Source organism: Dreissena polymorpha, chromosome 1 (assembly GCF_020536995.1).
Source record: "Dreissena polymorpha isolate Duluth1 chromosome 1, UMN_Dpol_1.0, whole genome shotgun sequence".
Taxonomy (NCBI): domain Eukaryota; kingdom Metazoa; phylum Mollusca; class Bivalvia; order Myida; family Dreissenidae; genus Dreissena; species Dreissena polymorpha.
Genome location: NC_068355.1, coordinates 22,379,777 through 22,395,327, shown reverse-complemented (window position 1 = coordinate 22,395,327; position 15,551 = coordinate 22,379,777). Strand labels below are relative to the sequence as shown.

The 15,551-nt window shown below is 41.4% G+C and overlaps 2 protein-coding genes across 2 annotated transcripts in view; one reads left to right on the top strand and one right to left on the bottom strand.

Moving 5' to 3' along the window:
• LOC127874043 (uncharacterized) overlaps nucleotides 1-15,551 on the top strand; it is a 224,288-nt gene that overhangs the window by 128,615 nt on the left and 80,122 nt on the right. The window lies entirely within an intron of this gene.
• Nucleotides 3,542-14,004, bottom strand: LOC127874037 (uncharacterized). The gene is made up of 2 exons (XM_052418145.1): nucleotides 13,620-14,004; nucleotides 3,542-6,613 (listed from the first exon to the last, which is right to left on the bottom strand). Exon 2 carries the CDS (start codon nucleotides 6,610-6,612, stop codon nucleotides 4,069-4,071), a length of 2,544 nt encoding a protein of 847 aa, XP_052274105.1. The 5' UTR covers nucleotide 6,613; nucleotides 13,620-14,004; the 3' UTR covers nucleotides 3,542-4,068.

Below are 15,551 nucleotides of genomic sequence, written 5' to 3'. Positions count from 1 at the left end.
GCTTAAATATATTTATTACTATAATCATCCTTTTAAAATATTGTACATAACAGAATATCAGTTTATAAAAAAAACATTTATAGATATGCATACATCTAGATATACATACATCAATGTAATAATCATACTTTTATTCTACATAACAGAATATCAGTTTATTCATACATCATAAGCACATGTTCAGTTCACATTGTTTACAAAATAAGCACATTTTCATTATATTAAAGATATTCATTCTTGAGCACATATTTTAATATTTGCAAAACATAACAGTTGATCAAGACTAAAGATGCTTTATTTTCAAAGCCTTTCACTTCATATTGTTAAACAGTTATATTTGGTCATTTGGATATGATATACATCAGCTTTGACAGCTTCTGTTGTTAAAACATTTTCTGTAGGTGGTGGATGATTTCTAGGCTCAAATAAATGAATGTTTTTAACGCATATTTCTTGACAGAAAGGCCCAGATAATTGCTACCATCCATTCTAGTTGCCTGAAATATGATAGAACATAGTTTAACAAACTATCAACAACAAACCAACACATAAATGTCCGTATCTTTAAATGTCCGAATTTTTAACATATCCGCAATATATTACTACGAGTGAATGGTATACTTTTTATTTCCGAAATTGTTGGTTTCTTAATCAAACTATACCTTTCCCAAAATATTATAATAATGAAACTATTAAACAGAAATGCTCTCAAATTCCTGTTGAAACAAGATTTCATGTGTTTTTGTGAAGAAATAGTTTTTTGTTAAATGCTTTTGCCAGGCCCGTGGTATTGACATAATGTTCGATAACACCTTTTGTTTTCACACCAGCAAGCGTTCTATACATAGATGGTGACGTCACTACCAGTACACAATGCACCAGCAAGTTTCCTTTGTTTCGATGACCGGTTCTGACCGGTGTTGCTGCAGACTGCGTATCAAATTTTCTGGTTAATAACACGATGATGTATTAATGCACAGTCGACGGTTTAAAGAGTTTACTATCTGGGATGGTACTTGACAGGCAAAAAACGTTTCGCCGAGCATTTTCGCCAACCGAGAATTTTATTCGCCGAATTTTAAAAACGTTTCGCCGAGCATCTTCGCCAACCGAGAATTTTATTCGCCGAATTTGCGAAATTTTCGCCAACAAATTAAGGTAGCGCACCTCTAATGGGCACATATCCAAATATAATCTAAATAATTATTTTCTTAATCAGCATCATTTCACTGAACTACATGCAAATTTGTAGGTAGGCTTTCCATGCTTTTTAAAAAAATATACCGATTTTTTCAAAACCACCCCCACGCTCGGCTTTTGTCCAGTTTATTTTCACCCCTGGGGTATATAAAAGTTCCATAATTCATTCAAATTTCCAAATATGGGCATGCAGTTGGTGTGTACAGATGCTGTAAAGGTGTTTAAAGTTTAAACAAGATGAAATAAGTATTCTTTTACAGACATTTATTTTTTACAAATTTTTATCTATGGAAGAGCGCCATGAAATGTAAGTGATTTCAGCCAAGTAAAAATGGGTCGGTTAAAAACAAAGTGTCATAAAATTCAAAATAGTATCATTTTAGTCATATTTTAAACTTAGTTTTTATAGAAACACTATATACAGCAAAAATACAGAGAAATAGACAGATTAACCATTTACTTTTTGAAATAAAAATAAAAATGCAACATGCATGGTTTGTATTTACAACAGTAAATCACCCAATTTCGCCATAACGTTGTTTTAATTTTAATAATTGAAGAATGTGCATAAAAATTGCAACATATTTAACCATAAATATAGCTTATAATTATGCCATATTAAATCAAATTACGTTAGAAAATAAATAAATCGCGTCGCAAAAAAGTATACGTCGTCGACAGGATTCGAACCTGCGCGGGAATATCCCAAAAGATTTCTAGTCTATCGCCTTAACCACTAGGCTACGGCACCTAATAGTAGGCTATTCAACCTTCGAAGAAATCGCGGGAAATCATTAGAGGTGCGCTACCTTAAGAAATGCAATGAAAAAAACTTCATAAACAAATTAATTTTACCTGAATTGCGGCCTACGTACATTGTCCTTTGCATGCAACCTAAAAAACACGTCGATGTTTCAACACACTACTTGCTGACATTTTCATTTTTAAATCTTGAACAGTGAAATTTTTAATATTGTTATCGACTTTAGGTGACATCACACTTAGTTCTTGTAACGACCAACGAAGCTCACTATATGTAAATATTCTTGGCTTGAGTTCTACATCACGAAATGAGGCTAATAAAATATTTCACGATATAATGTTTTTAGTTCACATTTTTATTGATAATACAAGCACACTACAAGAGCGCCAGAGCGTTGTACTTTAAGGCGGTGTTCTCATATTAAGTTATTACTACCGCATTTATAGCATTTTTAGTGTATTTTATATCATCTAAGTATTGTTGTTTCCTATTATGATATACTCTTTGGCGAAAATACTTTTGTTTTCAATTTTGACCGTTAAGCATGTAAATGTATAAAGCTTTAATCAAGCCGTCGTTCAGCAGTGGAATAGTTACCTCACTTTAATGCATTCCATTCAAAGCCGCCAGGTATCAAGGTCAGTTTGCGGTTAGTACCAGAAATGGTATGAAAACACTATCACTATTAATGATCTCATTGGTATAAAGCTTTTAATCTGCCTCAACACCTAGCTACCATTATCAACGCCGTATATATATATTTTAAAAGATAATTGTTGTTTGTAATTCCATTGTTTATTTGTATTGTATATAAAACATGATATACTTTGCATATAAAATAGTATTTTAAAAATATACAAAAAAGAGTATTTATGTTTAATATTTTCCCGATATAAGGTATGGTACATATAATCTAAAAAGACTGTGGTAAGTGTGAGTAAAATATGTTTACAATATTGTCAATATTTTTTATCACATTGTGTATGTCCATAATTAACCGTTATATATTTTGCATATAACATATTAGTTTTAAAGTACATGAAAGAGTATATCTGTTTAATTTTCCGACATTTGTTATGGTAATGACATTGACAATATGTTCATTTGTACTTAAAGGCCTCCGGCGCAAAATACAAACATATATGCAGTAATCATAACTAGTGACATTGTTTACAACACAAAGAATAGTGAGACTTGTAAAGATTAAGTAAAACAAAGAAAAACGAAACAAACAAAAGAAACATGCATAACGATATACACATGTGTATACAACATATAAGCGTAAGTCAAATGTATGTGAACAAATATCGCCGGCGGATGTTATCAAATGCTTGAGTAGAACATTAACGAATGGAACAGTTTCGCATGAAATATACACAATGTGCGAGTTTTACTTCAGTTACAGTTGAAGTAAATACTGGTAGTACTTACCTGAAATAAGCTGTATCTGTTCCCGGATCCCTCAGGCCAGGAACGTAGACACACCAACACACAAGATTAACACAGATACAAAAGTAGACGTTCGTCCAGATGTAAAGCTACAGTATGACTGACGATTATTTGCATTCGTTTCCGGTCAATCGATTAGTCTCTGCCGTACTGTTCCGGTTACACACCAGTAAATTTACCACACTCCTCCCCATTTTATCCAACGGGAAAGAGACATAGAGTCCTTTTTCAGCCTTGGTAACTTATTAATCAAAAATTTGGCCTACACTAAAGTTCCGGGCCCTAGTGATACTTTATTTTGTATTCAATTCTGCAATGCTCCATTAATTGTTCACTAGAACAGACTAGAGGAGTAAATGGTGCCCAGCATATAGTTTTTCTTTAAACTTATGATTAACAACGGAGTTTTTCCAATCTATCACTTCCATTCATTGTCTATACACTTCAGTTGTGTTTCCTTTCTGTTACAATTAGTGTCCTAAACATTAAAACTCCATATTCAAAATTCAATAATTGGCCACAAACTTTCACTTCCATTCATTGTCTATACACTTCAGTTGTGTTTCCTTTCTGTTACAATTAGTGTCCTAAACATTAAAACTCCATATTCAAAATTCAATAATTGGCCACACGAATGTCATATTACATTATGCTATTTATAGCCCAAACAGTTGCGTGGAATTCCTCAAAGTGAGCTGACACACATCCCGAACCTCACTATCCCGATATGATGCAATCACGTTGGCGACATCCCCTAAAAAGGATGGAGTGCACATCCGCGCCCCAGCTGGTCGAAAGTATGGCGAGTCAGTTTCGATCAACAGCCTGTTCGCCGGGACCCTCCGGACTGCTTGTTTCTGCGCCTCCGTGAAAAGCCGGGCTTGTCCTGAATAACTAAAGAAGCAGTTAGGGAATGCCTTGCACCAGCTGATCACAACCTCTTGCGCGCCGGTGAAACAATGCAGCACCACTTTCTGCGTCCGAGCAACATTGGGCTTTAATAATTCCAGACACTCCAGATAGAGCACTCCGGACTGCCGATCCTCCCCATCCCGGATATGAAGGATGATTGGTTGACAAGGGGATGACAATTCTAATATCCTTGTGAGAACCTCCTCCTGTAGCCCCCAAGTATCTGCTGGCTCGGTTCGATCCAACCCAACTTCTCCCAATGCCACTACTCGTTCATTCCTCAGGAGTTGTTTTAAATGACGGTAGAGCTCAGAGTTGAATCTTGCCGCTTTCCGGGGATGTAATCCCACCGCGACACCAAACCCAGCCTGAGCCGGGAAAGATGTCGGGTAGGTCTCGGGGTCACAATAAATCAGGACACCTCCTACCACATCCACTTCGACTTGGGGTCTGATCCCCACATCTGCATCCAGAAGGGTCCGGATTTCTGAGTAATACGGCATACCCAACTTCACTAGAGACCGGTCCAGGTGAAAATGAGAATCAAAGGCCGCAATCCCGGTCGTTACTGGTCGTCCTGACGCTTGGGATGTGCTCCCCCTAGCCAACGAAAGGTTTGCCTGTCCGGACACTGCCAAATACTCCCTAACAGACATGTTTAGTATGTTAGAAACAGCATGAGCCGTTCCACGTCCTACAGGGTCCGTCACTGCCACAACCGGGGGTGTCAGGGTACTTGGATGCTCCACTTCAGGGATTTGAACATGTAATCCAGCCGCAGCATGAGTCGTTCCCCGTCTCACAGGTTCCGTCACTGCCACAACCGGGGGTGTCGGGGTACTTGGACGCTCCACTTCAGGGACTTGAACATGTAACCCAGCCGTAGCCGGGACGGTACTAGAGGTACGCTGACTGTCCAGGTTGAAGAAGTACACTTGCCGATCCCTTGGAATATGTTTCAGTAGACCGACAAGGACACGCCAATGAGCAAGAAGAGCCTGCGAGTTTAGACGTTGGATGTCAAAATCCACTTCCGGCCATCCGGATTGACGAGCGAACTCGGATAACCACTGTCTATCCCCATCCGATAGAGACACCTCCGCGTTGATGCCTAAGTCATTCTTCTGGGCAAAATCTAGCAGGGTACCAAGCCGATCATCTCCGACGAGTTGTAGAGCGAGCCATCTAAGTCCTCGCAACCGAGCTACCTGCCAGGCCGGATTCGCCAAATTGCCTAGCTGGAATCGCTCAGGAAGATGCCTCTGGTAGACGTGTCTGCTTAGATGGCGGGAATCTGACGTACATCCCATTAACGGACAACGGGACGTACGTTTCTTTTTCATGGGCTCTTCCATGCGGCTACCGAGTCTAGTCCAGACTGAGGGTTTCAGGATTTTCCTCACCGGCACACACTCTGGCACGACTGGTGTCGATTCAGCTGGTGGTAGTACAGCTGGTTCCTCCCTCATCGGATAACTCCTTTTCCGTGGCTCCCTCACACCATAGGAACTATTGGTAAACACCTGGGTAGGAATTACCAATGGTGCCAAGTTCCCAGCCTCGACCGGGACCCTAGCTACCCCAGCATTAGAGACTCCAACCGAAATCGGAGTCCCCTCCACCGGAGCACGTCCTTCCTTGATCAGTGGGGTATCTTCGCACTGCCCCACATCCTCAACGACGTAGAACTCTCCCACTTCATCCAACGCCGCGAAGAAAGAAGAAGTTGATGGATCTTCTTCTGGCGCTATAACCGAAAGCACTTCGGTCTCCATGGGCAGCTCTTCGTCGTCTTCCACCTTGATTGCTCCCAGCGACACAGTTGCCGGGACCCTCAAAGCTGTGGCCGGTAGAGCCGGAAATCCGGACTGTAATCCCGAAAAAGTCTTCGGTCGTCCAGTTGTCTTCCGTACCGTACCTCCTCTTTGACGAGCATTCAGCGACACTCCTAGGCAAGTTTTCTTGGCCGCAGGTTTGCCGAACGCCTTCGTCACAAATTCTTTCGAGCAGATGACATCTGCATGGTACCGGAGCTCAGAAACAAAACGATTCTTGCGCTGCTTAACCGCAATATCATATTGCCCCTTGATGAGCTCTTGAATCTTCTCCTGTGGCAACCTTGAGGAGTGAACCTGTCCCAGGGCATGCACTAGCTCCCTTGCCGTGCCATACAGGAGTTGGCCTTCAGAGTTGGCTACCTCCACCTCCTGTATCACCCGGGCCTTCTTCTCCAAAACCTCCCTCCACCCTCGTTTGGGACTATCTGTTGCCGAGCCGGAGTCAGACATGCTAAAACAAACAACTCCATTTTACAACTAAATTTTTAATTATATCATTCACTATCGAGAGTAAGCCTTCAACAATTTGGACACTTATATTTCCTTATCCTCACACCTTCTTCCTCACTCACATTCACACATCTACCATGAAACCACTCATCACACCAATCGCACTGGATCATGAACGAACCGTCATCTGGCTGTCTACACAAACAATATATGGTCTCGTCGCTATCAACACCTAACAGTCCAGTCAGTCGGTCAATTTCTTGATTGGCCCATTTAGGAAGATTTGTTTCCTTGCATATTTTCAACCGGTCATGATTAACTGTCTTGACCACATTTTTGTGTCTTATTCGGTACAGATAAGGAGATATCTGCTGTGTCACTATTCCTGGTCCGTCCCATTTGAATGACAATTTGTAACATGTCCCTTTCTTGTGTGCGGTATCCAGCATATATACCGGATCACCCACCTTGTAAGTCTTGCTGTTAAGCCGGAGATCATAATCTCTTTTCCTTGTTTTCTGCACGGCCTTCAGTGTTTCTCTGGCTTGGTCATGCGCGTCTTTTATAGAATTCTCCAGTCGGGACACGTACTCCGATTCAGTTGTAAATTTAATCTTCTGGGAAGGGAAAACCAAATCAGCCGGGCTATACACTTCTCTCCCTAACATCATTTTATTAGGAGTAAACCCAGTACTTCGATTTACAGATGAGCGTAACGCACCTGCTATCTGCGGTAAGTTGACATCCCACGAGTCTTGACGGTTTGCTGTAAAACACCGTACTGCCTCCATTAACGTACGGTTATATCGCTCCACTTGACCGTTTGCGGAAGGGCGGTAAGGGGTCGTCCGCTTTTTATCTATTCCCAGAAGACAGCACACTTCCTTGAACAGTTTGCTTTCAAAATTTGTGCCCCTATCTGTGAATATCTCGAATGGAATGCCAAACCGGGAAAAGAATTGATTCACCATTGCTTCAGCTGTAACTTCGGCAGTAAGTGACGGTAACGGGATACACTCAACCCATTTTGTAAATTGATCTACCATCATTAAAATATATTCATTGCCGCCTTTGGTTTTCGGCAAAGGTCCCAGAAAATCCAAGTGAACTCTTTCCATCGGAACACCAGAGTGAAAAATTTGCATCTCCCATTTGGCTGTTCGATTTGGTTTCTTACTACGAGCGCATTCCGGACATTTTTCAATGTAACGTTCGATGTCCTTCACCATTCCCTTCCAGTAGTATTTCTCTTGGATCTTCCATTTTGTCCGGTCTATTCCCTGATGACCAGCTAAAGGTATATCATGATGGTAACTTAAAACCGGTGCCCGTAGATTCTTTGGCACCAGCAGCTGTTCCAGACCGCTCTCCGGATCAAGCCGATAGATTAACCCCTCTTTCATTATGAAGCATGTACGGTTAATCCAATAAAACTTTTCTGTGGCACCAGCTAAAAATAATTCCCCCTCTGATGGAGTAACATGGTACATAAGCCAGCCGTGCAACAACTTAAATTCGTATTCTTCTGCTTGAGCTTCGCAGAACTCCGTCTCCGATATTCTGCTCAATTTCTCTACCCGAACAGTGTTGATAACCTCATTCATATTGCCTATTCCTGGATCCCATACTTCCCGGGTCTTCTCCTGTTCATTCGCTAGCGATTTTGCTAATGGGATCGCGTCATCTACATCCTCCACAAAATGCCCCCAGTTTCTTTCTGCCCGTTTACAGTAGTCACACCCCCCACAAGGCAAGTGTTCCAAGCCATGACCTAGAACATACCCCTCACAATCATCCACGATGGGTCCCCTGGACAAAGCATCAGCATTGCCGTGCTTTGCCCCTGACCTATGTTGAACTTCCATGTTATACTGGCTAAGTTCCTCCAGCCATCGTGCAATCTGTCCTTGTGGTTCTTTAAAACGGAGTAACCATGTTAAGCTGCTATGATCCGTGCGCAGAGTGAAATGACGACCCAGAAGATAATGACGATATTGCCGGGTAAAGCGAACCACAGCTAAAAGTTCTTTTCGGGTCGTGCAGTACCGTTTCTGTTCTTTGGTTAAGGCATACGACCCATATGAAATAACCCTTGGTTGTCCTTCTTGTACCTGGTATAGCACCCCTCCAATGGCTACCTCGGAGGCGTCTGTGTCCAAGATGTAAGGATCCTTGTCATTTGGCAATCCCAATACCGGGGGAGTAGTTAAAGCAGACTTCAAATCCACAAAAGATAGTTCTTGCTCTGGACCCCAGCTAAAATTCTTCTTTCCGGTGATAGCATACAATGCCCTTGACCGGTCTGCATAGCCCTTGATGAACATTCGGTGATAGTTCACCAAACCTAAAAATCTTTCCACTTCTTTAGACGTCTTGGGTGTCGGCCAGTCCATCACTACTTGAATATCACTCTCTGACATAGTCAATCCATCCGGGCCTACCCATCGGCCCAGGAACTCAACTTTCCTTTGAAATAATACGCATTTCTTGGGTTTTAACTTCAATTGGTATTTTCGGAACCTTTCAAATATTGTGCGTAGTGTACCAAGGTGGTCTGTGAAGCTTTTTCCCATGGCCAAAATATCATCTAAAAAAGCCAAGATTTCGTTCCACGTCAGCCCTTGCAGCACTAGGTTTACTACCCTGGAGTATGTCGCCGGGGCATTGCATAAGCCGAATGACATTTTTGCAAACTGGAATAAGCCATACTTGGTGCTAAAAGCTGTCTTTTTCCTGTCTGTCTCTTTGATCGAAATTTGCCAGTAAGCGGAGTTAGCGTCCAGTTTCGAAAACCATTTCTGTCCGGACAGCATATCTGTACAATCCTCAATGAGGGGTAATGGATATACATCCTTCTTAGTGACATCATTCAGCCCCCTATAGTCCACACACCACCGCACTGACCCATCACGCTTACGGATCAGGACTGGACTCGCGCTCCAATCAGAGTACGATGGTTCAATAACACCAGCTTCCAGCATTTTGTTCAAGTGCCCTTCTTCCTCCGATACAAATGCCATTGGAGTTCTCCGGGGTTTTTGCTTCACTGGCCTGGCATCACCGGTGTCAATTTCATGTTCCATGGCTGTAAAATTGCCCAGGTCATATTCATCTTTAGCGAAGACATCTTGAAATTCAAGCAGCAAAGAACGCAACTGTTCCCTCTCGTCGCCGCTCAAATGTTCGCTAGATCTTTGCCAAACATCTGTCAAATGTTCCGGTAACTCCCGTGCGTTTTCCTGTTCCACCGTGTTAATCTCTCCTACACACAGATATTCTTCAGGCAACGCAGACATAACCTCCACTGTCTCCGCTGTCCCCACACACATTTTCCTCTTCAACCTAACATTGTGGTCACTTAGGTTAAAAACAGTCACATTTATTTGTGTCCCAGTATGCAACGACCGGGATATCAGTAGGTCTTTAATGTCGGTCCCTTCAAGTATGTATGTTCCAGGTTGGTCTTTAACAGTACAAGATACAGTCATTACGCATCGGGGAGGGATTTTAGTCAATCTAGAGACCGTAACCTTAGATACCCGTGGAGTATGTGTTTCCTTACAAGTCATGTAAAGAGTCTGTCCCCCTATACTAATATACATATCCGGGATATTAATGTATGCACTATACTTGGTCATAAGGTCCTTTCCCAGAAGCATGTCATTGTCAATAGGGGCCACATACACATTCTCACAAATCTCCCTAACACCCATCTTAATCAATATAGGACCAGCTACAAAACCGGTCATTTTCATGTCTTTTCCCGCTGTCCTTAAGGTCACGTGCTTTAAAATGGGTATGTCGGTACCAATTTTATCAAAAACAGTCTGCGAAATAATGGTTACTTGTGCCGCCGTGTCAATCACAGCATCAATTTCCAAATGTTGTATTGTTATTGGAATTCTGAACAGAGTGCTGGTAGTCTGAACCTCATGGACTTGTACTTCCTCTAAGGTATTCGTCTGGCCATCCACTTGTTGGATCGAAGTTAGGCCTCTGACTCCGACCCACTGCTGTTTAAATCACTGTGACTGTCTACAAAGGAAACTTGCTTGTCCTTCTTCGCAGCACGTTGCAGTTCCGGGCAATCTTTCCGCCAGTGCCCAGTGTTTTGACAGTTATAGCATCTTCTTTCACTTTCCGGAGAACGTGACCTGTATTCTCCAGCTGAAGACTGCTTGATTGGACATTCCCTTTGCAAATGACCCTTTTTATTACATTTATAACAAATCATCTCCGATGGACTTCGAGAAGGCGATGGAGAATTTCTTCGTCTGGGTATTGAGGATAATTTTTCCAGTTTCTCCGCAATCATATTAACTTTCTCTTCAAGACGACAGAATCTCTTTTCAAAGTCCTCCATTCTATCCTCTTCCCTTTTTCTGGTTATTCCTGGCGGTGACTTCGGTGCCGTGACTGCTGCAACCTGCACTTCCGCCACCACTCCTTTAGTAATTGTCTCTTGTTTGTTATATATTAGTCCGCGGGTGTATTTCGCCCACTTTACTTTGTCTATAGCCTCCTCCATGGTGGTAGGTCTCATATTCGCCACTCCTTCCCCAACATGTTTATCGACTAGGCCATGACAAAACCGTAGTATGGTTTGGCGATTCATGTGTTCATCCGGAAGATCCCGGAAAGCATGGGTCGCCAAGGTCATCACTCTATCCGCCCAATCATCCAGCAACTCGTCTTTTTGCTGACAAGCATTAGAAAACTTAATCATAGCTGTTTCAGGGAGTTCCTGACAACCAAACCGCCTTTCCATCTTCTCCATGATGGCATTGTAACTGATACCCGGTATCTTATCAGTTATCAGAGTATGGTAATCACTTGCCGTGTCAGTAAGACACAAGCACAAATAATCCTTCTTCTCCCTTTCACTCCAATCATTCACCACCACATAGCGGTTAAACTTGCTTTTAAACGACTTCCAACTACCCTTCCCACTATACACCAATGCCTTTGGTTGTTGGGTCAGCCTTTGTCGTCTGTCATCCTGTCGGTGAGTTCGACCAGCATGATTCTCTCGTTCGGGCACGATGACGCCCGTAATTGCCGGTTGAACATTGGGTTGTACAGTTGTCGCTGCAGGTAAAACATTAAGTTGTGCGCTTGTACCCGACAGTTGCACATTTGTTTGAACATTCGAGCCTGCTGGTTGAACATTTATACCTGCCGGTGCGAATCCGTGATTGGCTGCACCAGCTTGTAATCCCATCCCCTGGTACCCATCTCCATTAGTGAAAGGCTGGAACTGCATTTGAGCCGGATACCAATGTGGATAAGGATACCCCATGTATGGATATGCATTTTGTGGCGGTCCTTGCATCCATGGTGGGAACTGCATTGGTTGCCCCGGGTGTAGCTGTTGGATTTGGTAAGGTTGTGGATACGGACCCATTGGTTGCACCGGGTACTGATATGGCAAAGGTTGTTGTGGTTGAGTCTGTACAGGAGGTTGTTGCATAGCTGAAGACTGGTATGGCAGTGGTTGTTGCGGTTCCGCAACAGGTTTACTTTGTTCTTGACCCGCTTGCAATGAATATTGCCTCTGCCGATCCCTTGACTGTCGCGGAGAACCAGATGCTACAACCTTGTATCGACTATCGGGGCTTTCCTCTCGTTTGATAGCCTTCGGGCGAGTTCCCTGCATATTTGATACAGAAAGAGGAGGTCCAGATAGTTTATTAACAGCTGGTTCAATGTTTCTGATAGTAGATTGTACCCACTGCTGTTCTGTCAGTTTTCTGTCTTCAGGAGTCTGTGACCTACCCCATCGTTGCCAATACTGGTTACTTTCCAGATTTTTGTCTTCCGGAGTCTGTGTCCTCATATCGTGACTGTAAGCCTCCAGATTTTCCTTCGCCTTTCCCTCATCATACCATCTTCCATGTGCCTTTTCACTAGGTACCCCTTCGTCTTCCTCTGCATCCTTTTCTTCTGTTTCGGAGAAATCCTTCAATTGGTTCACTTTTTGCCTGGGTTGAGCGACCAGAGTTTTTTCCGGTTGCTCTGCAGATGTTTCAGAGGGTGTTTGCTCTGCCTGGGAGTCCTCATTCTCTTCCGGAGGTTGCTTTGAGAATGTTACATACCTCCAGAATTCTGTCGTTGGTCGAAAACCACTTAACGAAGACAAACGCTCTTTCGGTACATAACCAAATTCCTCCCTTAAGTTGATTATTGACTGCGCTGTTTTATCTCCAACATTAGGAAGCGTTTTCAGTTCCACAAAAGACGCAGTATCAACATCAATAATTCTACTAGCCATGATTTCCAATAGAAGCACAAGATATTAATGAAAAGAAATGATTAATACGTCTTAAATTGGTAGGTCAATGTCAAGTTGAAAATTAGGATGTCAATAATACTGTCCAGGTCAAGTCTAAATTAAAGTAAATTCAGTTATAATTGAACTGTGACACACACACACAACTTGCAATCTAAATGCAATGATCAGAAAAACTGATATTAAAAACAACAATTTATCTTAATTTTCCTTGCTCACCAAAAACTCTTACTACAATGAGCACAATCACACTCCACAATATGATCAAATAAATCTCTTTCTCCACCCAATCAAAAATGAAAGCAAATGAGCATAATAAAACAATTAAAGGCCATCACACATCAAATAATATACACTAGAAAATTTAGCACCCAGTATTTGGTACCGGGTAATTGTTCTTTAGTGATTGTGATTAATGATAGTGTCAAGTATAAATATTGTTCAATAGTTTAGCTTTAAATCACGTACAATACTAAATAGCAAATCTATTTCTCCTAAAAATGGAATTAAACGGACAAAAATGTAATAAAACAAATGGCCATAAATACCAAAAATTCATGTATCCAAAATATAACACCCAGTATTTAATGCCGGGTATTATAACCGTATATTATAGTATTGATCAAGACACAGTACGAATAGTATTTAATGATATGCAATTGTGTTAATGACTCCAGGATAATAGGCAACTATTAAAGGAAATGGATTGGGTTTATACCTATAACCTCCACTCAACCAGACACTGCCGGTAAAGTATGATGCAGGTTATGCACGATCCCCAGCGATGCCGGAGAACCGATGATCCCTCTGCTCACTAAGACTGCACGATCCCCAGCGATGCCGGAGAACCGAAAGTCCTTCTGATAACTGCTACTGCCCGACCGCACGTCTCCTCTTTACCCTCAAGGCCAGATACCTCCGGGTGCAGGAACTCGTGCACTGGCTAGGCTAGAACACAACTAATGTAAAAACAAAGACATTAAATTATTATTCTCCAAAAACAATTCATGACAAAATCTTAAATCGCAATGATAGCACTAGCTTGAAAATAAACTGAAATATTTTCAGTGTATTTGGTTTACTATACTTAATTATTTATTAATTGCTTTAGAGTAAATACGGTAGTGCTACAGGTGCGCTCTTTAGGAAGTGGAAAAGCTTTACGGTAAACCAAAATATTCTTGTAATATATCCTGTCGCTCAGAAAATTAACAGTTTCAACTATGCATACACCAGTAATGATACTATTATGTGATGAAGCACTAACGCAAGTTGAAAATAATTGTAATATTCTTACAATGAAATGAAAATGACACTATTTCCTAAGTATTTTTTTTTTCAAAAAAAATAATAAAATAAACAATACAGGTTGAAATAAACTGCAATTGCTATTGCACTCTAATATCAAATAGCGCAACTAATTACAATTATTAGTTACACTAAATATCAGTGAACACTAGATTCAATTGCTAGAATTCCAATCACCGGAAAGTAAACAATGGAACGATTTCCGTTTCCGGTTAGCTCATGGCAACAACCAATGAAAAATGGGGTATCCCGAGCTATTTATAGATGGTTGTTAAATCCGGGAAATTTAAAAACTCCCAGTGAAATACCAATTATTCTAATGAAATAACTTCTCAAAAGAATAAATCTACAAACTTTCAGATTAACCAAAGATGACTTTCACTATTGCATGAAAGTACACGTACGTTTACTGTTTAATCCTGAGTTTAGTCCAGAAACTATTCTGAAACCATGCAACTATTCCAGAATAATGAACTAAAAGTTTAATTCACAAAATTAATAGAATAAATGAACAAATGTACAATGCAATCGTCAATAATGACTGACGACATGTGCAAAAACAAGATGGCGGACAATTTTTCCGCGAAAGCCTCAATCGCAAAAAATATCACAAATATCAAAATATTGTTGCACTTTCATAAAATGCAAAATTAAATGTCCCTATTGTGCAGTTTCTGCACAATCTTGACAACAAAATGAGTCATACTACAGCAGAAAAAACAAACCACAATGGCGGGTATGTTCCCGCAAAGGTTCAATTTTTGGAACTGCGAAAGTTGCAAAAATTATTGCTCGCAGCGCCAGTGAAGTAAATACTGGTAGTACTTACCTGAAATAAGCTGTATCTGTTCCCGGATCCCTCAGGCCAGGAACGTAGACACACCAACACACAAGATTAACACAGATACAAAAGTAGACGTTCGTCCAGATGTAAAGCTACAGTATGACTGACGATTATTTGCATTCGTTTCCGGTCAATCGATTAGTCTCTGCCGTACTGTTCCGGTTACACACCAGTAAATTTACCACACAGTACAGTACACTCCACGCGTTTCCCCAAAAAACGCGCTCCCTCCGCGGGTTTTTTTCTGCTAGGGAGTGTTCACGCAGCGTTGAGAGAGCGAGGTGAACTTGATAAAACGCTCGGCGTTACGCCGCGTTCGCTAATTCCCGCGGCGTGTATTACTTTAGCCTAGTCGGTAAATGCAGACAATTTCCGTTCTTATCAGTGACCGCCGCGCAACGCCGCGTTAGCAGCGTGCTACTGGGCATGCCAAAAAATAAAAACATTGTTATAATAAATTGTTTAAATACTGTAGTACATGTATAAAAAAAGATAATT

Coding starts and splice junctions, on each gene's coding strand:
- LOC127874037 (XM_052418145.1), bottom strand. CDS start 6,612: ATGTCTGACTCCGGCTCGGCAACAGATAGTCCCAAACGAGGGTGGAGG.